Source organism: Pan paniscus, chromosome 5 (assembly GCF_029289425.2).
Source record: "Pan paniscus chromosome 5, NHGRI_mPanPan1-v2.0_pri, whole genome shotgun sequence".
NCBI lineage: Eukaryota > Metazoa > Chordata > Mammalia > Primates > Hominidae > Pan > Pan paniscus.
In genome coordinates, this window is record NC_073254.2 from 15,262,781 (window position 1) to 15,290,643 (window position 27,863).

At 41.3% G+C, this 27,863-nt stretch overlaps 2 protein-coding genes across 10 annotated transcripts in view; both read right to left on the bottom strand.

The window, feature by feature from the left end:
* EXOC2 (exocyst complex component 2) overlaps nucleotides 1–27,863 on the bottom strand; it is a 204,800-nt gene that overhangs the window by 163,334 nt on the left and 13,603 nt on the right. The gene's annotated exons all lie outside the window — the stretch shown is intronic.
* Nucleotides 950–27,863, bottom strand: part of HUS1B (HUS1 checkpoint clamp component B) — a 40,441-nt gene continuing 13,527 nt past the window's right edge. For both annotated transcript variants that reach the window (XM_063605112.1, XM_063605113.1), the window contains one exon: nucleotides 950–27,850. In XM_063605112.1, coding sequence (XP_063461182.1) covers nucleotides 4,347–5,183 — 837 coding nt within the window. In that variant the 5' untranslated portion in view covers nucleotides 5,184–27,850 and the 3' untranslated portion in view covers nucleotides 950–4,346. The remainder of the gene's footprint in view (nucleotides 27,851–27,863) is intronic.

Genomic DNA, 27,863 nt, shown 5'->3' on the forward strand with positions numbered 1-27,863 from the left:
AAAAATCTTCACAGGCCGGGCACGGTGGCTCACGCCTGTAACTCCAGCACTTCGGGAGGCCGAGGCGGGCAGATCATAAGGTCAGGAATTCGAGACGAGTCTGATGAACATAGTGAAACCCCACGTCTACCAAAAATACAAAAACTAGCCAGCGCGGTGGTGCGTGCCTATAATCCCAGCTACTCAGGAGGCTGAGGCAGGAGAATTGCTTGAACCCGGGAGGCGAAGGTTGCAGTGAGCTAAGATTATGCCACTGTACTCCAGCCTGGGCGACAGAGTGAGATTCCATCTCAAAACAAACAAACAAACAAACAAAAACTTCACAAACAGCTCTGAAAATACTCACCAAACAAAATATTCACATATTTTTGTACGTAACTCAGAAGATATGAAGTAAATAGTTTCAAAGAGCATACACTATACCTCCAAAGTGGTTATTAATAATTTTTAAAGACTACTTCAGAAATACTTTTGAAAACAACTGTTTAAACTTCCCATGTTATAACTTTAATAGCATTAAATCAGAATCTAGCCCAACGGAAACAGATCTTAATAAGCCAGAGGGTTCAAGCGACTCGCCTGGGTCCAATGTTTGTGTGTTCTTTCCACACTACCACAGGTGGAATTTAGAAATCACCAAAACAAAATAAATTAACAAGTTTAAGTGTTTTATCACCAAATCTAGTAGGAAACTCTTCATTACTGATAAAAATGTAGTCATGGGAATTTACTACGTAAACATAAAGGTTGCCAAGTTAATGGCTTATCTTACTGCATAAGCCACCAAAAAAACTAAACTAAAATTTAATATAAAAGAATATAAGCTATTCCTCTCCCTGAGACTGTTCATCACTATACCATCCTTCTATAACCTCTCTTCGTTCTTCTCAAAACAATGAAACATTAAGAATTATTTTCTAAGTAAAGTACTGGAATACTGGCGGGGCTGGGGGTGGGGAACGGAAGAGGATGAATGGAAACCTGATTTATCCAAAAATTACCCTTAAAGCAACATTTTGGTTAACATGAACTTGACTACAGTTTACCTCCTTTTATTCTGCTTCACTTTACTGTACTACTCAGATACTGCACTTTTTACAAATTGGAGGTTTGTGGCAACCCTGCATCAAGCAAGCCTATCAGTGCCATTCTTCTAAAAGCATGTGCTCACTCCATGTCTCTGTGTCACATTTTGGTAATTCTTGCATTATCTCAAACTTATTCATTATCATTATATCTGTCATGGTGATCTGTGATGAGTGTTCTTTGACGATACTATTGTAACTGTTCCGGGGCACCACAAACCATGCTCATATGAGACAGGGAACTTAATTGATACATGTATGTGTGACTGTTCCACCAACCAGCATTCTCTCTCCCTCTCCTCAAGCCTCCCTATTCCCTGAGATGCGACAATATTGAAAGTAGGCCAATTCATAATCCTAAAATGGCCTCTAAGTGCTCAAGTGAAAGCAAGAGTTTCAAGTCTCTCACTGTAAATCAAAAGCTAGAAATAATTAAGCTTAGTGAGGAAGCCATGTCTAATGACCTGACAGCCTAAAGCCAGGCCTTCTTGTGGCAAACAATTGGCCAAGCTGTGAATGCAAAGGAAAAATTACTGATGGAAATTAAAAGTGCTACTCCAGTGAACACATGAATGATAACAAACTAAAACAGCCTTATTGCTGATATGGAGAAAGTGTGAGTGATCTAGATTGAAGATAAACCAGCCACAACATTCCCTCAAGCCAAAACCTAACCCAGTGTAAAGCCCTCTCTTCAATGCTATGAAGGCTTAGAGAAGTGAGGAAGCTGCAGAAGAAAAGGCTGTAGTTAGAGGATGGTTCATAAGGTTTACGGAAAGAAGCTATTTCCAGAACATAAAAATGCAAGGTGACGCAATGAGTACTTATGCAGAAGCTGCAGCAAGTTATCCAGAAGATCTAGCTATTATAAGATCACTGATAAAGGTGGCTACACTCAATGACACATTTTCATTGAAGACAAACAGCCTTCAATTGGAAGAAGATGCCATCTAGGACTTTCATAGCTAGAGAGGAGAAGTCAATACCTGGCTTCAAAGCTTCAAGGACAGGCTGACTCTGTTGTTAGGGGCTAATGTAGCTGGTAATTTTCAGTTGAAGCCAATGCTCACTTACCATTCTGAAAATCCTAGGGCCCTTAAGAATTATGATAAATCTACTCTGCCTGTGTTCTATCAATAGAACAACAGAGCCTAGATGACAGCACATCTGTTTACAACATCTGGTTTAGTGAATAATTTAAGCCCACTGTTGAAACCTAATCCTCAGAAAAAAAGATTTCTTTCAGAATATCACTGTTCATTGACAATGCACCTGGTCACTCAAGAGTTCTGGTGGAGATACAAAAGGAGATGAATGTTTTCATGACTGCTAACACAATATCCATTCCGCAGTTCATGGATCAAGGAGTAATTTCATCTTGCAAGTCTTATTATTTCAGAAATAAATTTTGTACGTTTATAGCTGCCATGGATACTGATTCTCTAATGGATCTTGGCAAAGTGAATGGAAAACTTTCTGGAAAGGATTCATCATTCTAGATGGCATTAAGAACACTGATGATTCATGGGAAGAGGTCAAAATATCAACATTAACAGGAATAAAAAAGAAGTTGATTCCAACCAGCACGGATGACTTTAAGGAGTTCAAGACTTTGGTGGAGGATGTCACCGCAAGTGTGGTGGAAGTAGCAGGAGAACTAAAATTAGAAGTAGAGGCTGGGCATGGTGGCTCATGCCTGTAATCCCAGCACTATGGAAGGCCAAGGCGGGAGGATCGCTTGAGGACAGAAGTTCAAAACCAGCCTGGTCAACATAGTGAGACTCCCTCTCTACAAAAGAAAAATTAAAAAGTTAGCTGGGCATGGTGGCATGCGCCTGTAGTCCCAGCTACGGGGGAGGCTGTGGCAGGAGGATCGTTTGAGCTCAGAAGTTTGAAGCTGCAGTGAGCCATGATTGTACCACTGCATTCCAGTCTGGGTGACAGAGTAAGACCCTGTCTCAAAAAAAAAAAAAAAAAAAAAAAAAGTAGAGCCTTAAGGAATTGCTACACTCTTAAGATAAAACAAACAGATGAAGAGTTGCTTCTTATAGATAAGCAAAGAAAGTGACTTTTTTGAGATGGAATCCACTCCTGGATGGAATCACAGCATCCTGAAGATGCTGTGAAAACTGTTGAAATAACAACAAAAGATTTAGTACAGTGTATAAACTTGGTTGATAAACCAGTGGCAGGGTTTGAGAGGACTGTTTTGAAAGAAGTTCTACTGTGGATAAAATACCCAAAGCATCCCATGCTAAAGAGAAATCTTTCATGAAAGTCAATCGATCCAGCAAGTTAACCACTTTATTTTAAGAAATTGCCACAGCTACCTGAGCCTTCAACAACCACCACTGGAATCAGTCAGCAGCTATCAAGAGGGAGGTAAAGACCTCCCACCAGCAAAAAGATTATGACTTGCTGAGGGCTCAGATGAGCAGCAGCATTTTTTACCAATGAAGTATTTTAAAATTAAGATGTGTACATTTTTTAGACATAGTACTATTGTACTCTCAACAGACTACAGTATAATGCAAACATAACTTTTATATGTACTGAAAATCCAAAAAACTCATCTGTCTTTATTGCAATATTTGCTTTTTGCAGTGGTCTGGAACCAAACTTGGAGTATCTCTGAGATATGCCTATATTTCCTTGATTTCTAATGTGAATATGATACATGTGAAAAATGAACCTAATAAGCAATTCAAACTATGTAGATAATAAATCTAAAAACCATGTACACTGATATATTCTTTGATATATCCTATACAGAACACAGCTTAACAAAGAATATGTAATGCACACACATGCTAAATACCTTTTATCTTGCAGATATATTTAGCTCTCTACATAAGAAATGCCCTCGGAAAACATTTATACATATTTTAAAAGAAGAACTTTCCCGCTTTACACAGCAGCATTTTATAATAAAATACTGATGCAATTGTTTCAGGATTCAAAAATACTTATTTCATTACAACCCTGTTCCCCCCCCCCCCCAAAAAAAGAGTTGAAGAATAACTTTGATAGAATCTTAAGCAGGAAAAAAACCTGACAAACCCAATAAACAAAATATGAACTACCCAACTGTTTTACCAATGCTTTAATATAAATTTTGCAAAGGAGGAAGGGCTCAACAAAATATACGCCCTGCGTAAGTCAGTGAAGGTCCAAATTTTCAACCCAATTAACTCAGGGTCTGTTTTAGTTTTGAAAAGATCATAAGCTTAAAAAAAAAAAAAATCTAAGCTGGCTGAATTTTTACAAGGCAGGAATGAAATACTGAAGAGAGACATCTTCTTGAACCAAAACAAGCTGAAGAAGAGCATTGTCCCAAATATTGCACAGGGCCGTCGTAGGATGTATTTGCTGTCCCTCCAAAAACTGCAGAAGCTTCCGATTATCCACCCGCACTTGCACCATGCTCTCCAGGTCTCTGTGTTGAGGCACACCCACGGCCGACTTGGGAGGGTTTCCAAGATTTTTAAAATAACTGTGAATGGACACCACCTCCGTCTCTATACTCAGGGTCATCCTGCCACTGAGGTTTGCTTCCACCAGCACGTGATCGCCCACGTTCGCCATCCTCTCCACGATGCTCCTCAGCGTCCTCCAGCGCGGCAGGCAGATGCTCGCGTCGGCGGCGCGCAGGCTGGGCGGCAGGCAGTCCCGCCACACTCCTCTGGGAAGCACCCGCACGGGCAGATCGTGCACCACGCTGCGAGCGCGGCCCAGGGACGACACCAGCTCCACCGCCACCGTGAGGCAGGGGCGGCGCTTGTGGGTCAGCTGCAGCTTCAGGGAGGACGCGCCCGCTGCGCTTCTCGCCGCCCGGGACAGGTGCTCCGCCGTCAGCTCCAGGTGGATCTCATTGAGATCTTCCGAGACACCTTCCATGCGAAACTGCTGGAAGGCCCCCTGCCGCACCTCGCACCACAGCCTGGCCTCGCGGAGGCCGCCGGAACCCGCGGGGCCGAAGCACAGGCTGTCAGGGCACACGCGGAGCACGCAGACCTTCGCCAGCCTCGCGACGGTGCCGCTGACGTGAATGAACAGCTCTAGACAGCCTTTGCCGGTGATCTTGGCGCGAAACTTCATGATGCCACAGGGAAGGCAGCTCGAGGCCCTCTGAGGGGGATTCCGCGTGCCACGAGCCCTTCCGGTCCGCTGGGGTCCGTGGCGCTACCCTCCCCGCCCTCCCTCCGGCCCCCAGCTAGGCAGGCACTCGGGTTCCCGGTTGCGGTTGCGGTTGCGGGTTCTGTTGTGGGTTCCGCAGCCCTAGGCCTGGAGCCACGGAAGGGCCTCCCAACGCCCGTTCTCACCTTCCCTCCAGCCCTCTCACAAAATGCTTCCGTTTCCACTCTGGTTATAAGAAGAGTAGGCATTCCACTGCTGAAACTTCTTAGTATTCTAAACACAATGAAGACAAAATCATCACTCAGATAAAGAACCACTTTTAATCTCTTTGGTATATACACTGATACCATCTTCATCGATCGGCATATAAGAAGATATAGTTCCACGTGTCTTATGAAATCATAGCATACCAGGCATACATTTTACAACCTCATCTTCACACTTAAATATGTAACAGGCACCTTTCCATGCTGGTGAAACAAATCTACACCATCTTCATGGCTGCTCACTTTTCCAGTGTATGGAGTTATAACACAAATAACATTTGGATGATTTCCAATTTTTTGCTATTATGAACACAATGAATATTTTTGTACAAAATAGTTTTGCCCATTTACCCAACTATTTCCTTGCATTAAATTCAGAAGTGAAGTGCTGGTCAATGAATGCACTTTTAAAATCCTAATAAATATTCTCAGACTGGCCTGCAGAAAGCTACATGAACACTCTAGCCCACCAGCAACACTGGGTATTAGCAATCTGTTTTACCTGTAGCACTCTGGCAGGCAAAAAAAAAAAAAAATTCAACTTGCACTGTGTGTGAATTCCATCTTATGCCCTTTGCATCTTTTTACTGAGTTTATTTTTCTTGATTTTAAGATATCTAGCAAGAACATTAACCCTCTGTCCATTACATGTACTGTAAATATCTTCCCCAGTTTATCATGTGACTTTTCACACTGTTTTTGGTATTCTTTGCCCTTGGGAAATATTGAGTATTTTCATGTCAAACCTATTGACCTTTTCTCTACTACTTCTAGGGTCATGCTTTCAAAGTCCTGTTTTTGGTACTTTAATGTTATCTGTTTTTATGACTTAGTTGTTTGACTCAGTTGAAATCTTTTTTGGAGTACCGAATGCCTAGCTGATACACATAATTCACTAAACAATCCACTTCTCCACTAACCTGAAATGTCAATTTTATTTTAGACAAAAATTCTCATTTTTGCTTGAATGTTTCCTGGCCCTCTCTATATTTTCTCCCACTGCCTTATCTTGAACCTGTACCAGTGATTTAATTTCTGTATTATATTTCAATATCGAATAGGACAATCTTTCAGAACTTCTCTCATTCTCTCACAGATACTGCTCCAGATGAATTCTAAAATATTTTGTCAGAGTCTAAAAATAATCTTCCTGGAATTTTGATGGGAATTATCACCAGCCTGATATAGTACATACTTAGACTTCTTTGTTTGCCGTCTAGCTCTAACCACAATGATGTAAGTTAGAGGAGTTCTTATCTGTTCCATACACTGCTGTACACCCAGCATTTAGAACAGTATTTGCCATGCAACTGGTGTTCAACACAAATTTTTAAATGAATGTATGAAATGTATAAATTTCAAGATAATTTCAGGATATTTAAAATATATATATATATATATTTTTTTTTTTTTTTTTTTTTTTGAGACGAAGTCTCGCTTTTGTCGCCCAGGCTAGAGTGCAATGGCATGATCTCGGCTCACTGCAACCTCTACCTCTCAGGTTCAAGCAATTCTCTTGCCTCAGCCTCCCGAGTAGCTGGGATTACAGGCGCCTGCCACCATGCCCAGCTAATTTTTGTATTTTTAGTAAAGACGAGGTTTCACCATGTTGGCCAGGCTGGTCTCGAACTCCTGATCTCAGGTAATCTGCCCACCTTGGCCTCTCAAAGTGCTGGGATTATAGGCGTGAGCCACTGCGCCCAGCCAAGATATTTAAAATATTTACATTAAATCCTCCCACTTATTCAAACCATTTTTTATGACTGTCAATGAATTATTCAGTTCTGTTCTTAGGGAGTTCACATAATATACAGTATCTTGAAGTCAGTCAAGTCACTGAGCTCTCCTGAAATCATTTTTCAATTGACCTTTTATGTCTCTAATGTAGAAAATCTTACTATCTTCATGTACTGTAATTATGGCTTTTACTCTTCAAAGTTTATGTCATTTATTTAACTGATATTGCGTTTGCTGTAATTTTCAAAACACTGCTGAATAACAGTGATGCCAGCAAGCATCTTTGTCTTATTTGTAATTAATGACGAATCCTCTAGAGCAGTCTTTCCCAAACTGTCATTAGCGCCCCCAAGAGTCTTTTTAGGTGTTTTCCCTAACTGCCCTCCATGGAATTTTAGATCGCAGGTCCAGACAGAGCAGCATGCGAAGGCTCGCATTGTGAATTTTAGCCCCAGATAGACTGCAAGAACAAACCAGCAATCTCAGACCCTCTGAAGGAAGTAAACTGCTCTTGCAGGACCTGGGAGACACTCCAAATACTGTGAGTGCCCCAACTGTGGAAGTGGGAAAAGGAGCCCTTCCTCTCCCGAACACACACTCCCACTGGAGAAGCTGAAGGTCTGTTTGCGGGAGAAGTTTCCGACTTTACCTGGAGCTGAGTCAATCTGGAGGGGTGAGCGAAACACAGGGGTAGAGGAAGCAGCAGAAAAGCCCTGGGAGCTCACTGTGTCCCCTTGCAGGCCATTCCTACCTGGCACCACAGGGATCCATCTGGAAGGTGGCCTGAGGAGCAGGGGGTACAACTCCACAGGGTGGAGGAAATCTCTAACTGAACTTTGTAACAATTTCAAGGGAGTGAGAAGCCTCCTGGCCAGAACTTGGGAGAGGACGCAAATCCGGTGTGCAGACTCCACAGGCGGGGATAGAACCCAGCCTTTCTAGTTCACAGCTGGGAGGCAGGTAGCCTGGGGCAGATTTTCAAGCCGTCTTGCCACTCGGGGCTGTTGTCGGGGCGGGGGGCGGGGGCACGGGGGGCACGGTGGTTGTGAGACCGGCCCTTCAGTTTTGCGTGGGAGCTGGGTGAGGCCTGTGACTGCAGGCTTTCCCCCACTTCCCTGACAACCTGCATGACTCAGCAGAGACAGCCATAATCCCCCTAGGTACAGAACTCCACCCCCATCCCCCAAGACCCACCCATTCCCCCCAACCCGATGGTCCTTCCCTACCCAACCTGGTACCGGAAGACAAAGGACATATAATCTTGGGAGTTCTAGAGCCCTGCCCACTGCCAGTCCCTCTCCACACTACTACAGCTGATGCTTTCTGGAAAGCACCACCTCCTGGCAAAAGGCCAACTAGCACCAAAATAGAGCATTAAACCACCAAAGCTAAGGACCCTCCCTCAGGGAGTCCATTGCACCCTCTGCCACCTCCACTGGAACAGGCGCTGATATTCACGGCTGAGAGACCATAGATGGTTCACATCACAGGACTCTGTGCAGGCAACCCCCAGTACCAGCACAGAGCTGGGTAGACTCGCTGGGTGCTAGACCCAGAAGAGAGACAACAATCTTGCAGTCTGGCTCACAGGAAGCCACATCCACAGGAAGATGGGGAGAGCAAGAACCAGAAAACCAACCCCAGTAATATGACAAAACAAGGCTCTTCAACACCCCCGAAAAAATCACACTAGTTCACCAGCTATGGATCTAAACCATGAAGAAATCCCTGATTTACCTGAAAAAAAAATTCAGGAGGTTAGTTATTAAGCTAATCAAGGAGGGATCAGGGAAAGGCAGAGCCCAATGCAAGGAAATCAAATAAACAATACAAAAAGTAAAGGGAGAAATATTCAAGGAAATAGATAGCTTAAAGAAAAACCAATCAAAAATTCAGGAAACTTTGGACACACTTTTAGAAATGCAAAATACTCTGGAAAGTCTCAGCAATGAAACTGAACAAGTAGAAGGAAGAAATTCAGAGCTCGAAGGTCTACAAATTAACCAATCCAACAATGACAAAGAAAAAAGACTAAGAAAATATGAACAAAGCCTCCAAGGAGTCTGGGGTTATGTTAAACGACCAAACCTAATAATCGGTGTTCCTGAGGAAGAAGAGAATTCTAAGAGCTTGGAAAACATGGGGAATAATCATGGAAAACTTCCCCAGCCCTGCTAGAGACCCAGACATCCAAATACAAGAAGCACAAAGAACACCCGGGAAATTCATTGCAAAAAGATCATCACCTAGGCACACTGTCATCAGGTTATACACACTTCAGACTAAGGAAAGAGCTAAGACTAAGAGCTGTGAGATAGAAGCACCAGGTAGTCTATAAAGGAAAACCTATCAGATTAACAGCAGATTTCTCAGCAGAAACCCTACAAGCTAGAAGGGATTGAGGCCCTATCTTCAGCCTCCTCAAACCAATTATCACAAAGAATTTTTTATCCATTGAACCTATGCATCATAGATGAAGGAAAGATACAGTTGTTTTCAGACAAATGCTGAGAGAATTCACCATTACCAAGCCACCACTACAAGAACTGCTAAAAGGAGCTCTAACTCTTCAAACAAATCCTGGAAACACAACAAAACAGAACCTCTTTAAAGCATAAATCACACAGGACCTATAACAAAAATACACGTTACAAAGCAAAAACAAAAAAACAAAGTACACAGGCAACAAAGAGCATGATGAAAGCAATGGTATCTCACATTTCAATGCTAACATTGAATGTAAATGGCCTAAATGCTCCACTTAAAAGATACAGAACCACAGAATGGATAAGAACTCACCAACAAACAATCTGCTGCCTTTAGGAGACTCAGCTAACACATAAGGACTCACATAAAGTTAAAGTAAAGGGGTGGAAAAAGGCATTTCATGCAAATGGACACCAAAAGAGAGCAGGGGTAGCTATTCTTATATCAGACAAAACAAACTTTAAAGCAACAGCAGTTAAAACAGACAAAGAGGGACATTATGTAATGGTAAAAGGCCTTATTCAACAGGAAAATATCACAATCCTAAACATATATGCACTAAAACTGGAGCTCCCAAATTTATGAAACAATTACTAATAGATCTAAGCAATGAGACAAACAGAAACACAATAATAGTGGGGGACTTCAATACTCCACTGACAGCACTAGACTGGTCATCAAGACAGAAAGTCAACAAAGAAAGAATGGATTTAAATGATACCTTGGAACAAATGGACTTAACAGATATATACAAAACATTTCATCCAATAATTGCAGAATATACATTCTATTCAACAGCGCATGGAACTTTCTCCAAGATAGACTATATGACAGGCCATAAAATGAGCCTCAATAAATTTAAGAAAATTGAAATTATATCAAGCCCTCTCTCAGACCACAGTAAAATAAAACTGGAAATCAACTCCAAACAGAACCCTCAAAACCATGGAAATACATGGAAATTAAATAACCTGCTCCCGAATGAGCATTGGGTCAAAAACAAAATCAAGATGGGAATTAAAAAATTCTTCAAACTGAATGACAATAATGACACAACCTATCAAAACCTCTGGGATTCAGCAAAGGTGGTGCCATGAGGAAAGTTCATAGCCCCAAGCACCTGTATCAAAAAGTCTGAAAGAGCACAAATAGATGCTCTAAGGTCACACCTCAAGGAACTAGAGAAATAAGAACAAACCAAACCCAAACCCAGCGGAAAAAAGGAAATAACCATGATCAGAGCAGAATTAAATGAAATTGAAAAAACACCAACAAAATACAAAAGATAAATGAAACAAAAAGCTGGTTCTAGGAGGCTGAAGCAGGAGAACTGCTTGAACCTGGAAGGTGGAGGCTGCAGTGAGTCGAGATCACACCACTGCACTCCAGCCTGGGTGGCAGAGCAAGACTTTGTCTCAAAAAAAAAAAAAAAAAAAAATCCTAGTTCTTTGAAAAGATAAACAAAATTGACAGACCATGAGCACGATTAACCAACAAAAGAAGAGAGAAAAGCCAAATGATCGCACTAAGAAATGCAACAGGAGATATTACAACTGACACCACTGAAATACAAAAGATCCCTCAAGGCTAATATGAACACCTTTACACACATAAATTAGAAACCTAGAAGAGAAGGATAAATTCCTGGATAAATATAACCCTCCTAGCTTAAATCAGGAAGAAAGAGACACCCCGAACAGACCAATAACAAGCAGCAAGATTGAAATGGTAATTAAGAAATTACCACCAAAGAAAAGTCCAGGACCAGAGGGATTCACAGCAGAATTCTACCAAACACTCAAAGAATTGGTACCAATCCTTTTGACACTATTCCACAAGATAAAGAAGGAACCCTCCCTAATTCATTCTATGAAACCAGCATCACCCTAATATCAAAACCAGGAAAGGACATAACAAAAAAGAAAACTACAGACCAATATCCTTGATGAACATAGATGCTAAAACCCTTAACAAAATACTAGCTAACTGAATCCAGCGACATATCAAAAAGATAATCCACCATGATCAAGGGAGTTTCATACCAGGGATGCAGGGATAGTTTAACATACACAAGTCAATAAATATGATACACCACATAAACAGAATTAAAAACAAAAATCACATGATCATCTCAATAGACACAGAAAAAGCATTTGACAAAATCGAACTTCCCTTTATAATTAAAACTCTCAGCAAAATTGGCATACAAGGGACATACCTTAATGTAATAAAAGCCATGTATGATAAACCCACAGCCAACATAATACTGAATGGGGAAAAGTTGAAAGCATTCCCTCTGAGAATGGGAACAAGACAAGGATGCCCACTCTCACCACTCCTCTTCAACATAGTACTGCAAGTCCTAGCCAGAGCAATCAGACAAGAGAAAGAAATAAAGGCATCCAAATCGGTAAACAGGAAGTCAATCTGTCACTGTTTGCTGAAGATATTATCGTTTACCTTGAAAACTCTAAGGACTCCACCAGAAAGCTCCTAGAACTGATAAAAGAATTCAGCAAAGTTTCCAGATACAAGATTAATGTACACAAATCAGTAGCTCTTCTATATACCGAAAGCAACCAAGTGGAGAATCAAATCAAGAACTCAACCCCTTTTACTATAGCTGCAAAAATAAAATAAAATAAAATAAAATACTTAGGAATATACCTAACCAAAAACTTAGGTCTTTCAGAGGACCTCTACAGAGAAAACTACAAAACCCTGCTGAAAGAAATTGTAGATGACACAAAAAAATGAAAACACATCCCATGCTCATGGATGAGTAGAATCAATATTGTGAAAACGACCATACTGTCAAAAGCAATCTACAAATTCCATGCAATCCTACCACCATCATTCTACACAAAATTAGAAAAAGCAATTCTAAAATTCATATGAAACCAAAAAAGAGCCTGCATAGCCAAAGCAAGACTAAGCAAAAACAACAAATCTGGAGGCATCACACTACCTGATTTCAAACTATACTATAAGGCCATAGTCACCAAAACTGTGTGGTACTGGTATAAAAACAGACACACAGACCAGTGGAACAGAATAGAGAAACCAGAAATAAAGCCAAATACTTACAGCCAACTGATCCTTGACAAAGCAAACAAAAACATAAAGTGGGGAAAGGACACCCATTTCAACAAATGGTGCTAGTATAACTGGCTAGCCACATGTAGAATAAAACTGGATCCTCGTCTCTCACCTTATACAAAAATCAACTCAAGGTGGATTAAGGACTTAAACCTAAGACCTGAAACTATAAAAATTCTAGAAGATAATGTTGGAAAACCCCTTCTAGACATTGGCTTAGGCAAGGATTTCATGCCAAGAACCCAAAAGCAAAGACAGTAAAAACAAAGATAAATAGCTGGGACCTAACTAAACTAAAGAGCTTTTGCATGGCAAAAGAAACAGCAGAGTAAACAGACAACACACAGAGGGGGAGAAAATCTTCACAATCTATACATCTGACAAAGGACTAATACCCAGAATCTACAATGAACTCAAACAAATCTGTAAGAAAAAAAAAAACAATCACATCAAAAAATGGGCTAAGGACATGAATAGGCAACTCTCAAAAGAAGATATACAAATGGCCAACAAACATATGAAAAAAATGCTCAGCATCACTAATGATCAGGGAAATGCCAATCAAAACCACAATGCGATACCCTCTTACTCCTACAAGAATGGCCATAATCGAAAAATCAAAAACCAGTACATCTTGGTGTAGATGCGGTGAACAGGGAACACTTCTACACTGCTGGTGGGAATGCAAACTAGTACAGCTGCTATGGAAAACAGTGTGGAGATTCCTTAAAGAACTAAAAGTAGAACTACCATTTGATCGAGCAATCCCACTACTGGGTATCTACCCAGAAGAAAATAACTCAATATTCAAAAAAGATTCTTGCACATACGTTTATAGCAGCACAATTCACAATTGCAAAATCATGGAAAACCCAAATGCCCATCAATCAATGAGCTGATAAAGAAACTGTGGTATATATATACAATGGAATACTATGCAGCCATAAAAAGGAATGAATTAATAGCATTTGCAGTGACGTGGATGAGATTGGAGACTATTATTCTAAGAGAAGTAAATCAGGAATGGAAAACCAAACATCGTGTGTTCTCACTGATATGTGGGATCTAAGCTATGAGGATGCAAAGGCATGAGAATGATACAATGGACTTTGGGTACTTGGGGGGAAGAAGGGGAGGGGGTTGAGGAATAAAAGACTACAGGATGTGGTGCAGTGTACACTGCTTGGGTGATGGGTGCACCAGAATCTCACAAGTCACCACTAAGAACTTACTCATGTAACCAAATACCACCTGTACCCCAATAACTTACAGAAAATAAAAATAAAAATAAGAGTCAAAAAATTATAGTCATCAAGAGAAATGTGGTCTGCTACCTATTCTTGTGAATAAAGTTTTATCAGAACACAGCCACATTCATTTGATTCCATGTCATCTAAGGCTGCTTTCTCACTAAAAGAGTAGAGCTGAGTAATAGCAACTGAGACCTCATGGCCAAAAACTACTACATTGCCCTTCACAAAAAGAGTGTGCCAATCCATTAGGTGATGGCAAGTCAGCATCCTTTCTCCATTCTCACATGAAACATTTTTAGCTGTAACTCCTTAATTTTCAGATGTAGAAGACACTTCTCTTGTTTCCAGCACTGGTATTTTCCTCATATTGACTGGAATATATCAAAAACTAGGAGGAAAAGTCAAAACCATTGGAAAATATGTAAAGGCATCTTCACCACGGCAGTCATACTGATGCAAAATTGAGCAAATGATTCAAATGTTACTTATGTTTACAACAGGAATTTCAAAAACTGGTCAGCATCCCTTCCAGAAAATTTCCAGAAAATTTAGGTCTATTAAATTAACATTATTATTTAGAATTGGGAAACTTGGTGCTTTACTGTTTTGTTTTGGCACTTTACAACTTTTTTTTCTGAGCAGTTTTATTAAGTTTACAGAAAAATTAAATCAAAATTAGAGTTTCCATATACCCCTTCGCTACCACTCCCTCCTGTTTCCTCTGTTATTAACATCTTGCATTAGTGTGGCACAGCCGTTACAACTGAGGAGCCAATACTGATACACTATTAACTAAGTTCCATAGTTTACACTGGGGCTCTTTGTGTGGTACATTCTATGAGTTTTGACAAATGTATAACTTATCATTACATGTATCCAACATTACAGTATCATACTGAATACTTTCACTGCCTTAAAAGTCCCATTTTCCCTCTTCTCTTAGCATGGCAATTATGTTTTTTTTTTTAATTTTTTTTTCAGTGGCTATCTTAGAGTTTGCAATATGCATTTACAACTAAACCAAGTTCACTCTCAAATAACACTTTCCCATTCATGGATAGTGGAAGTACCTTATAACAAAGTATTCCCACTTTCTTCTTCTCATCCCTTACAACACTGGTGTCATTCATTTTAATTATCTATAAGCTATAATCACCGTAAGTTTTGTTGCTGTTATTCTTCAGAACAAACAGTTGTCTGTCAGATCAATTAAGAAAAAGAAAAACTAAGAACTGTATTTTACTTTCATTCATCTATAATGCTCCTCCTTTCTTCATGTAGATCTGAGTTTCTAATCTACATCATTATCACTTTGTTGTTTTTTGATGAATATCTTTTAGTGTTTCTTACAAGGAAGGTTTACTGGTAACAAATTTCCTCAACTTTTATCTGAGAAAGTATTTCTCATTTGCTTCTGAAGGGTCATTTCATTTGTATACAGGATTTGACAGTGGTAAGTGTGATGACTGGAAGAAGAGACACCCAGACAGCTGAGCTGGTAAAGCATTATTTCTGGGTGTGTCTGTGAGGGTGTTTGGGGAGTAACTGGCATTTGAATCAGTGGACCAAGTAAGAAAGCTCTGTTGTCACCCATTGTGAGCAGGCACCACAAAGCCTCTGAGGGTCTTGATCAAAGAAAAAGGCAGAGAAAAGGCAAATTCTCTCCTTTTTGGAACTGGGACACCCATCTTTTCCTGCTCTTGAATCACCAGAATGCCACGGTCTTCTGAGCTTTGGATTCCCAGGCTTATACCAGTGACCCCTGCCCCCCAGGTTCTGAGGCCTTTGGCCTCAGACTGAGAGATACACTGGGGGCTCCCCTGGTTGAGGCCTTCAAACTTAGACTGAGCCATGCTACTGGCTTCTCTGATTCTGTGGCTTGCCGACGCCTGTCATGGGACTTCTCAGCCTCCATAGTCATGTAAGCCAGTTCCCCTAATAAATCCCCTCCCATCCATCCATCCATCCATCCATCCATCCATCCATCCATCCATCCATCCATCCATATCCTGTTGATTCTGTTTCTCTGGAAAGCCCGAATACACTGGGTTTTTTTCTTTCAGCACTTTATTTCACTCCACTCTATTCTTCCTTGCATGGTTTCTGAAGAGACATCTCATATAACTCTGATCTATGCTCCCCTATAGTAAGGTGCTTCTTTCAAGAGTTTCTATTGGGTTTTGATTTTCTGCAACTGGAATAGGATATGTATGAGTGTAGATTTTTTGGTATTTGTCTTGCTCTGTGTTCTCTGAGCTCCCAGGATCTATGGATAGTTGCCTATTATTAATTTTGGAAAATTTTCAGGCATTAATGCTTTAAGTCATGCCCAGGAAGATACTCAGCCATGCTGTGCCTCCATCATGTCTCTCCTACAGTCCCCTCATTGTCTCCCACACTGTCTTCTGGGTGACGCATGCTTTCTCCCTCTGTTGGCCTCCAGCATTCCAGAACTTAATTCTTCTGTCCTATCTTTCCAGGTGAAAGAAGTGCTGTTCTCATTGCCTGCACAGCCCTGTGCTCACTGCTGAAATCTGCGTTCTGTCACACTCAGCGTCAGGTCCCTCAACACCCATCCCACCTGCTTCTTAGCCAACTAACTTCCACCATTCACCCATTCAGTCATCACTTTCTGTGGGAAGCTACACCTTCCCTCACCTCACTTCCACCAACCTAACCTCCCTCAGCCCCAGGCTGGATTAATCGTACCCCCTCTATACTTATCTCTACCATTCAGCCAGTAAAAGTAGAGATACTGTGGTCTCTTGGGATCTACGAGTAATTGGTCCTAAGACATTCTGTGGATACCAAAATCTGGGGATGCTCAGGTTCCCTACATAAAATTGCATAGTATTTGCATATAACCCACGCACATCCACCAGCATACTCTAGATTACTAATCATCTCTAGATAACTTATAATACATAATACAATGTAAGTTATCAAACTGTATTGTTTTTGTTTTTTATTGCTGCATTGTTTTTTTCTGAATATTTTCCATCTGTGATTGGTTGAATCTGTGCATGCAGAACCCATGGATATGGAGAGCTGACTGTATTTCTTTATTACCTACTTGGTGCTAGGCACATGAAGGTGCGGAATAAACGCTTATGAATGAACCTCCAACTGGTATGTTTGCTCCTCGAGGACAAGTATTACCACCTGCAACTGTCTGCATCCCACACCCGGCTGATCTCCTGCACCATGTCCTTGGACTCCATGGAGCTCAGGATCTTCCTGCTCCATGTGAAATGCAGCGAGCACAGCTTGAACTCCCCACATTCCAGCTACATGCCAGATCTTCCCAGCCAACCTGAAACACAGGTGTCTGTGGATGAAGATAAGGAACCTCCTGTGGCCCCCTGCCAGCCCTGAATGTTGCTAGAGGGAATGGCTGAGGTTATACATTCTGGCAAATTCTGCCGGTCCTAACCAAAGCTGCACAGTATGAAGGGAGTTCTCCTTTGGAGGACACACCCTAGGAACAGTTGATTCTGTCTGGGGTTCCACCACTGCTGCTGGTGCTGTGGGTGGAGGGGGAGGCCACAGGGCCATGCTGGAGGCTGTGCTGGGCCAGTCTTCATCTCAAGGTGAGGCAGAAGACTGGCAGGCACTTTGACTGTTCTGCTGGTCTTTCAACCTGACTCCTGATCCTCCTCAAGTGACTGATTTTCTATTAGAGGAAAAAGAAAATGTGGGAAGAGTAGGCTCGCTGCTTTGGGCTGGCAGAGACCCTAGGCTCTACCTGGAAGGATGGAGAAGGATGGCAACAGTTGGTGGGATCAGCTAAGGAAAGGACTTCACAGTGATGGTGTGGCCCTCCAGCTGAGGTGTCCTGTAGCCCATCAATGAGTCCAGAATTTCCCTTACATGTAGCCCAAGGACAGCATTAACTCAGTGTGCCAGGGATCCCTGGAGTCAGGGAGTGGCTGGATGTAGTTTCAGTTCCTCTTCATAGCCCACATTTATCCATGGGTCCCTCATGATTTCCTCCGCAGTGCCTCTCTTACTGGGGTTTGGGAGCAGGAATTTCTTTAGGTGTTCATACTCCATAGACATGTAAAGGGAATGTGGTATATACCTACTTTGGAAGCTCTGCTATAGTTCTGTCCATTGTAAGACAGAAACCTGATGATCACCGACCACTGCACAGAGAATGACTCCCAGGCTGCCAACATCCATCTCAGAGCCATCGTACTTTTGCGTACGTTGCCTAAGAGTTCCAGGACAGTGTAAGAAGCACTGACACAGAAGTTATCTACCCTGCTGCCAAAGGTGAGCTCGTTGCTAAAGCCAAAGTCTGCAAACGTGAGGTTCAGTTCAGCATCCACACAAGCAGGTTCTTTGGCTGTATGTCCCTGTGCAGGATCCCCTTCTGGTGGCAGTACTATCTGTTGGATTCTGCCTTGGGCCAAAAATTTAGGCAGAGCCAGGGACGAAAATAGGTGTTTGGTATTTTACAATAATGACTCCTACTGAGGTCATAGCAAGAAATGGACCAATCACAGCTGAGGATAATCCACTGTGGTTTTCTCATTTTTGGGCTGAAGAACTCTTTAGTTTTTTTAATTTAAAAAAAAAAAGGGAAGGAGGACTTCAAAGGGCTTTCTGTTCACATAGGTTAAAGTGATCAATACTTTTCAATATGGCAAATTAAATCCATAGAATGCTTCAGTGACCTTTCATTTCCAGTCTGAAAATCTGTAATAATTTTTGACTTTTAAAAACTCATAGTGTCTACACTGAAAATATTCAATTCCTTTCTCTTTAATCTCTGAATGATTGGTCTCAAAATGATGCCACAACTCGCATCACATAAGAAAATGTTCTGTTGCATAAGACACAATAAGGTAATTATTAACATCTATAGAGCTGAGGGAAAGACATATTTTCATTTCTTATTTAGAGTTTTGCCAAGTCTCTGAAATAAATTCCTCTCTTCCATGAGTCCATTGGGGTAGCTTTAAATGTAGAAGTTGCAACTGTAGGTCAAGAAAGTAAGTCTTTTTCAGCCAGGCGCAGTGGTGCACACCTGTAGTCCCAGCTACTTAGGAGGCTGAGGCAGACGGACCACCTGAGCCCAGGAGTTCAAGACCAGCCTGGGTAACATCATGAGACTTCATCTCAAAAAAAAAAAAAAAAAAAAAAAATTAAGGCTGGGCATGGTGGCTCACACCTGTAATCCAACACTTTGCGAGGCTAAGGCAGGCAAATCACTTGAGGTCAGGAGTTAGAGACCAGTCTGGCCAACATGGCAAAATCCCGTCTCTACTAAAAGTACAAAAACTAGCCAGGCTTGGTGATGCACTCCTGTAGTCCCAGCTACCTGGGAGGCTGAGGCAGGAGGATCACTTGAACCTGGGAGGTGGAGAATGCAGTGAGCCGAGCCTGGGTGACAGAGTGAGACTGTCTCAAAACAACAACAACAACAACAAAAAAAAAAAGAAAAACTATTTGTTTTTTAAGCCAACAATTCATTACATTCCACATCCGTATCATTCAGCATGAATGTGGAGTGTAGGTGCTGGGCATGGTGCCAGGTGCCAGGACCTGAGGGGAGGGAACCCAGAAGCCATTTCATTTATTCCTTCTCTAAAACTCATCCTTGAATTTTTCAGATCCAAGTATTTGACCTATATCATTTTGCTTCTCCCTAAAGAACAACTTTTAACATTTTAACTTCTTTTAATAGTTAAGGCAAATCTAATGGCAATAAATCCCCTCAATTTCGTCTGGAAAAAGTTTATTTCTCCTTCACGTTTGAAGGATAATTTCACTGGATATGGAATGCCATGTAGGTGGGTCTTTTTTCCTTACTTGTTTGCATGGTTGCTGAAAAAAAGTCTGATGTAATTTCCATTCTTGTCTCCCTTATGTAAGGTGTCCATCTCATCCCCAACCCCAGCTTCCTTCAGTATCCTTCGGTATTTTTTATATTTTTCTACAGTTTGAATACAATATGCTAAGTGTAGATTTTTTATTTTTTATTTATTTATTTATTTTTTGGTACTTGCTTGCCTACTGTTCTCTGAGCTTTCCAGATCTGGGACTATCATTAATTACAAAAAACTCTCAGCCATTATTACGGCAAATATTTCTTCTGTTCTTTTTTTCCTTCCCCTTCTTGGTTCCCACTATACATACATTATACTTTGTGTAACTGTCCCACAATTCTTGGCTGTTCCATTCCATTTTCTTCCACCTTTTTTCTCTATTATAGTTTCTGAAGACTCTATTGATGTTTCTTCCAGTTCACTGATTCTTTCCTCAGCTATGTCTGGCCTACTGATGTGCTCATCAATGGCACTCTTCTCTTCTGTTAGTGTTATTTCTACCATTTCTTTTTCATTCCTCCTTAAAGTTTCCATCTCTCTGTGCACATTACTTATCTGCTGCATGTTCCCCACTTTTCCCATTAGAACCCTTAGCATATAATCATAGTTGTTTTAAATTGCTGGTTTGATCATTCTAACATCCTCCACCATACCTGAATCTGGTTCTAATGCTTGCTCTGTTTCTTCAAAATGTGGTTTTTGTCTTTCATTTCTGCCTTGTAATTTTTTGTTCAAAGCTGGATATGCTGTATTGGTTAAAGCAACTCAATACTGGTTTCCCACAGAAACTTCCATTCCTAGGCTTCTGCACTAAGAAGTTGGGATGCTCTGTATCTGCCTGTTGTCTCTCCCATTTAGGGGACAGTGGTTTACCCTGTGGCCTCAATTTTCTGAGGGATATAAGAAAAGTTGTTGATTTTCAGTTTGTTTAGCTTTTTCCTTATCCTGTGGCCTCAATTTTCTGAGGGATATAAGGGAAGTTGCTGATTTTCAGTCTGTTTAGCTTTTTCCTTATCCTGTGGCCTCAATTTTCTGAGGGATATTAAGGGAAGTTGCTGATTTTCAGTCTGTTTAGCTTTTTCCTTATTGTGAGGATTCGAGTGGTGACTTCCAAGCTCCTACATCTCAGACCAGAAACTGCAAGAGCTTTCTTTTCAATATTTACATAAGTTAAGTTGCATTCTTATAAAATTAAAGTACATTTTACAATTTACTCAGAGCTTTAGTGTATGTGATCTAAACGATAAGGTAAATTTCATTAAGTTTGTAGACTCTGTTTTAAAATTCACGACCGGGCGCAGTGGCTCACCCCTGTAATCCCAGCACTTTGGGAGGCCAAGGCGGGCACATCACTTGAGGTCAGTAGTTTGAGACCACCCTGGCCAACATGGTGAAACCCTATCTCTACTAAAAATACAAAAAAATTAGCTGGGCGTGGTGGCGGGCACCTGGGATACCGGCTACTCAGGAGGCTGAGGCAGGAGAATCACTTGAATCTGGGTTGCAGCGAGGCAAGATCGCGCCATTGCACTCCAGCCTGGGTGACAAAAGTGAGACTCCATAGCCAAAAAAAAAAAAAAAAAAAAAAATTCCCATTTATCTAAGAAAAAAGATAACAATACAATTGTCTTTTATTTGCACTGGTTAGTGTTCCATTAAATTAGTACCACTTAAGCCTCAACAGTATTTGTCTTAACAGAAGTTAAGCTATGAAACTGCAGCAGTGTATAGTCATATATTTTATTTATTCAGAAATATAAAGTGCAATTTTTAAACTATCTGGAAACAGAAAAGATTTCTATTTCTTGGAATAACAGATTCCTTAGGGTGAGGAGGAGCGAAAACGTTTCTAACAGGACAGATTTTGAGATCTGTGTTTTCAGGAGTACAGCATAATGCACCAAGGCATCATTTACTAGATGCCATCGGCAAGGAGGGGTTCTGCCTAGAGGAAGCCTCCAAACAAAGCAGATTTACACTTCAAAACTCAAAAAATATATAACTTTTTACTATTTTGGCAGCGATCTCTCTCATCTGTATTTGCCTTCCCAATATGAAACACAAATGAACTTAAAAATATAATAATTAAAAAGTGTGAAATATTGCAAGAAATACCAACATGTGACGCAGAGACATGAAGTGAGCACATGCTGTTGGAAAAATGATGCTGAGACACTTGCTTAATACAGGGTTACCACAAACCTTCATTTTGCTTTTTTTAAAAAAAGCATTATCTGTGAAATGCAGTATCTACAAGGCACAATAAAGCGAACTGCAATTAAGCGAGTTATGACTGAAAACTCTCCAAACCCCTAATAATCCAAAAATGAGAAATTGAGAACTACCAACACTTTCAATCAAATTTTATATTACGATGCTTGGTTCAAAGAATAACAGAACTAACAAACTCTGAGCTAGAAATTAAGCAAAAATACCAAATTGATCATAATTCTCATGCAATTAGCCAAATTTGAATCATTATACCAAAATACATAAGGCCAAAATGAGTTTTTTATTGCCATGATAATTACAGAACAAGTGTTGGTTCCAAATGAATGATGAAGACTGCTGGCATGATTACTTCCTTTCCCTCAATAATTCTATAAAAAAAAATAAAGACAGAATTTGTTTAGCCTTGGAAGTGACTTATTTATTTACTCTTTCAGCTAGCTAGCATTTGGGTCATGTTTCCTCAAAAAAGTTCACGTACCCTGTTAAAAAAAAAATTACCTTGTACTAAATATGAACTGTGAACACTTCTCAAAGCCTTGCAGTAATAATGAGGGTAAGCTATGTTGGAAACAAAGAAAATGTGCAAAACACAATAATTTCAAAAATTGCTGGGAGAAATGAGTAAGCTATTGTAAAGGCTTTTTCTCATACTCTTTTCTAGGTCAAATTTATGCCTGTTCTCCTTGGCAATAAGAAACACTACTGTACTGATCTTTTCTCCTCTCTGCTACTAAATCCTAAAGCTGTGGTACAAAAAGCCCTGGCCCTTGTATTAACCATGTTTGTTTGTTTGTTTGTTTGTTTTCAGTGCTTTATGATGCTTTGACATTTTGGAGCCTGTGGACCAGGGAAGGGACTGCCCCTCTGAGAACTGGCTAATTCCTAGAGGTCACAAACTACTTGCCTGGTCTGAATACCCTTCAATTAGGCTCCTCCAATCAGGGACACTGCCCCCAGCCCTACATACCCCAGGTGCCAGCCAACTAGGGACCACTCCTACAGCCCAGAGCCCTCCAAAAAATTATTCAGATGATCCAATCCTAAACTTGCTCAGCTTGCCTACCCTGCCTAGCCATTCCTTCCCGGGAAAACCATAACAAAGGGTCTGGCCCATGCTTTCCCTGGCTCCCTCTGCCTCCTGACCTACCCCCAGTGCTTCCTGTGTGGTGCGGCTTGCCCACCCTCTTGGAACTGTGAGTAACACAATTTTCAACAACAATCTTATCCTGCTTGTTGATAATAAAACCTACATTTTAAAAGTCTTCCCTTTTCAACCTTTCTGAGCCACTGTGACTCAATACTAATTCTCGCTCTTCACCAAAAAAGAGACTCTCAGGCTGGGGGTGGAGGAAAGAAAGCAAAAAACATTTAGAAATTCTCAACTCCTTTAAGTACTTTAGGGGGAACTGGCCGTGGTAATAGCATTGTTTTTTGCTTTTCTTTTTCATTTATTCAAATGATCAAGGAAGGTCAGTGATAGTGCGCAGACATGCAGGGGTACATGAAGAGACGTGTTCTCCATTCTAAAAGAAATGGGCGCCCCATCAACACATTGCTTTAAACCTCTTCAACATTACAGAAAGGACAGGTTCCTCTGGAGACTGCGGTTTCCCATACTCTTCAACATTACGGAAAAGGCAGGTTCCTCTGGAGACTCTGCGGTTCCCCATACTCTTCAACATTACAGAAAGGACAGTTTCCTCTGGAGACTGCGGTTTCCCATACTCTTCAACATTACGGAAAGGACAGGTTCCTCTGGAGACTCTGCGGTTCCCCATACTCTTCAACATTAAGGAAAGGACAGCCTCCTCTGGCGACTGCGGTTCCCCATACTCTTCAGCATTACAGAAAGGACAGGTTCCTCTGGCGACTGCGGTTCCCCATACTCTTCAACATTACGGAAAGGACAGGTTCCTCTGGAGACTGCGGTTCCCCACACTCTTCAACATTACGGAAAGGACAGGTTCCTCTGGAGACTGCGGTTTCCCATACTCTTCAACATTACGGAAAGGACAGGTTCCTCTGGAGACTGCGGTTCCCCACACTCTTCAACATTACGGAAAGGACAGGTTCCTCTGGAGACTCTGCGGTTCCCCATACTCTTCAACATTAAGGAAAGGACAGCCTCCTCTGGCGACTGCGGTTCCCCATACTCTTCAACATTACGGAAAGGATAGATTCCTCTGGTGACTCTGCGGTTCCCTATACTCTTCAACATTACAGAAAGGACAGGTTCCTCTGGAGACTGCGGTTTCCCATACTCTTCAACATTACGGAAAGGACAGGTTCCTCTGGAGACTCTGCGGTTCCCCATACTCTTCAACATTACGGAAAGGACAGGTTCCTCTGGAGACTCTGCGGTTCCCCATACTCTTCAACATTACGGAAAGGATAGGTTCCTCTGGCGACTGCGGTTCCCCATACTCTCCAACATTACAGAAAGGATAGGTTCCTCTGGAGACTCTGCAGTTCCCCATACTCTCCAACATTACAGAAAGGATAGGTTCCTCTGGAGACTCTGCAGTTCCCCATACTCTCCAACATTACAGAAAGGATAGGTTCCTCTGGAGACTCTGTGGTTCCCCATACTCTTCAACATTAAGGAAAGGAAAGGTTTCTTGGAGACTGTGGTTCCCCATACTCTTCAACATTACGGAAAGGACAGGTTCCTCTGGAGACTGCGGTTTCCCATACTCTTCAACATTACAGAAAGGACAGGTTCCTCTGGAGACTCTGCAGTTCCCCATACTCTTCAACATTACGGAAAGGACAGGTTTCTCTAGAGACTGCGGTTCCCCATACTCTTCAACATTACGGAAAGGACAGTTTCCTCTGGGGACTGCGGTTCCCCACACTCTTCAACATTACAGAAAGGACAGGTTCCTCTGGAGACTGCGGTTCCCCACACTCTTCAACATTACGGAAAGGACAGGTTCCTCTGGAGACTGCGGTTCCCCATACTCTTCAGCATTACGGAACGGACAGGTTCCTCTGGAGACTCTGCGGTTCCCCATACTCTTCAGCATTACAGAAAGGAGAGGTTCCTCTGAAGACTCTGCGGTTCCCCATACTCTTCAACATTACAGAAAGGACAGGTTCCTCTGGTGACTCTGCGGTTCCCCACACTCTTCAACATTACGGAAAGGACAGGTTCCTCTGGAGACTGCGGTTTTCCATACTCTTCAACATTACGGAATGGACAGGTTCCTCTGGAGACTGTGGTTTCCCATACTCTTCAACATTACGGAATGGACAGGTTCCTCTGGAGACTGTGGTTTCCCATACTCTTCAACATTACGGAAAGGACAGGTTCCTCTGGTGACTGCGGTTCCCCATACTCTTCAGCATTACGGAAAGGACAGGTTCCTCTGGTGACTGCGGTTCCCCATACTCTTCAGCATTATGGAAAGGACAGGTTCCTCTGGAGACTCTGCGGTTCCCCATACTCTTCAACATTACGGAAAGGACAGGTTCCTCTGGAGACTCTGTGGTTTCCCATATTACACTTTATAGGGATTTTGACCCCTTCATTAGTGGGTTGAAGTTTTTGTGTTTAGTGCACAGTTAGCATTTGAGGTGGTATATGTAGGAATAAACATGGCTCTTGCCTTTATTTAAAATATTTTTCAATATAAAATCAGAAACAATACCAATTACATTAGGACACAACTAGCCATCAATCAACAGATAATATATCTTAGATATTAAGCAAACATTGATGACTTATTTTATCCAGGTACTTAATTTTTTTTTTGAGATGGAGTCTGCCTCCCGGGTTCAAGCGATTCTCCTGCCTCAGCCTCTTGAGTAGCTGGGATAACAGGCGTGCACCACCATGCCTGACTAATTTTTGTATTTTTAGTAGAGATGGGGTTTCACCATGTTGGTCGGGCTGGTCTAAAATTCCTGACCTTGTGATCCGCCTGCCTCGGCCTCCCAAAGTGCTGGGATTACAGGCATGAGCCACTGTGCGCAGCCTTATCCAAGTACTTTTCTATGTTCTTGCCATGCAATAACTTTTAATCCTCAGAACTCTCCTATGAGGATGGCTCATTAAATACTTTGTCCAATACTCCACAACCAATAACTATCACAGCAGGAATCACACCTAGGCAGTTTGCATCAGGGGCTGTGCTTATAATCTCTCTCTCTCTCACACACACACACACACACTTCACGTTGTCACTCACATATGAAAAGGGTCCCCCAAAAGAACTGTTTTCCCCAAAGTGCCTCCCTCCCTGACCAGTTCTTCAGTGTGACCGTGAGCACGCAATGAGAGATGCTAACTGGCACGAAGGACATGACCAACAGTTTTTAATCAGTGCAAAGTGGATTGACCAATATGGGGTAAAGAACACTGGTGTTATTAACAGCACACTTTTGCCAGACAAATCAACTTGTTCAGCCATGGCGAGGGAGAAAAGACACTTAACCAAGAGTCAGAAGGCAGAAATTCAAATCCTAACTATATGATTTATTCAGGTCCCTTTAATTTGTATCAGTTTTCTCATCTTAAAATAGGAATAATAACTAATGTCACAGGAATCCTGTAAGGATTAAATGGAATCATGTGTACCAAAGATCTCTGCAAACTTTAAAGGCCAAAATAAAAGTAACCTAGTATTGCTACCATTCATGCATCAAAAACCAACTGCAAGTGAATTCGCGGGCCAGGTGCGTCATTAGCTGCGCTGCCATGCCAGAGACTGGGTGAGCAACCTTATAGGAGAATGGTCCTCAATTGTTTTAGGATAGAAAGTATTTTAGTTAGAAAAAATAGAGAAACATTCTAAGATTTGTGCTGCATAACTTAAGAAAGATGAAAGCAGCAGGCAGAGAGGGCTGACACAATATAGTAACAGTACACAATCGTGATTATCTCCCAGAACCAGGGCACAGGGCTCCAGGGCAAGAGGAGAAAGTGCTTCTTTAAAGCCACAGCACTGCACTACGTAACATGGTGGGAAAATTCCAAACACTGATGATGGGCTGTAGTCAGGACAGCCAAAGATTAAGCTGAATTTTATTCTACACAAACAACTGCTTTATTTTCTTGCCTCTTAATTTTTAACATATTAACTCCAATCCCAGAAATGTTTCAGTTACAGTCCAAAAGCATAATGTTCTTGCTTACATAACTTCAAACATCTATAGAGTTAAAGAATTCCTGGTGATGTAAAAAGTCAAATATACATATAATTTTAATTATATGTATATTAAAAAAACTAGAAGAACATAAAGTAAGTGTATATTACAGCTGTTGGGGTGGAAGGACAAAATTTGGACTTGACAGAAAAATCACAACGGTGAACACACTAAGTTCCTGGCCATAAAGAAATATACATCTTCTATAAGTTAATAAATAAAAGATAAGAAATTTAAAAGCCAAACAGGAAGTCTGCAAATATATTCAAAATGTCAAAATACAAATAACTTTATTATATAAACAGCTCACAAAAATCAATCCAGAAAACACCAAGAGCTTCAAAAAAAAATTGAGAAGGTATAAGCTTACAGTTCACAAGAGAGGAGATGCAACCAACCAACGAACATAAGGACAAAACCCAACCTTAGAGAAACATCAACTAAACGAGGTTCCACCGCTGGCCTATTAACAACACAAGATACTTAAGATGATCTCGAAGGCTCATAGTTGTCGGCTGAATCTGTACACAGCTCCCACGCATCGCTGGTAGCAGCACAACTGTTCCAATACTCTGAAAAATAATT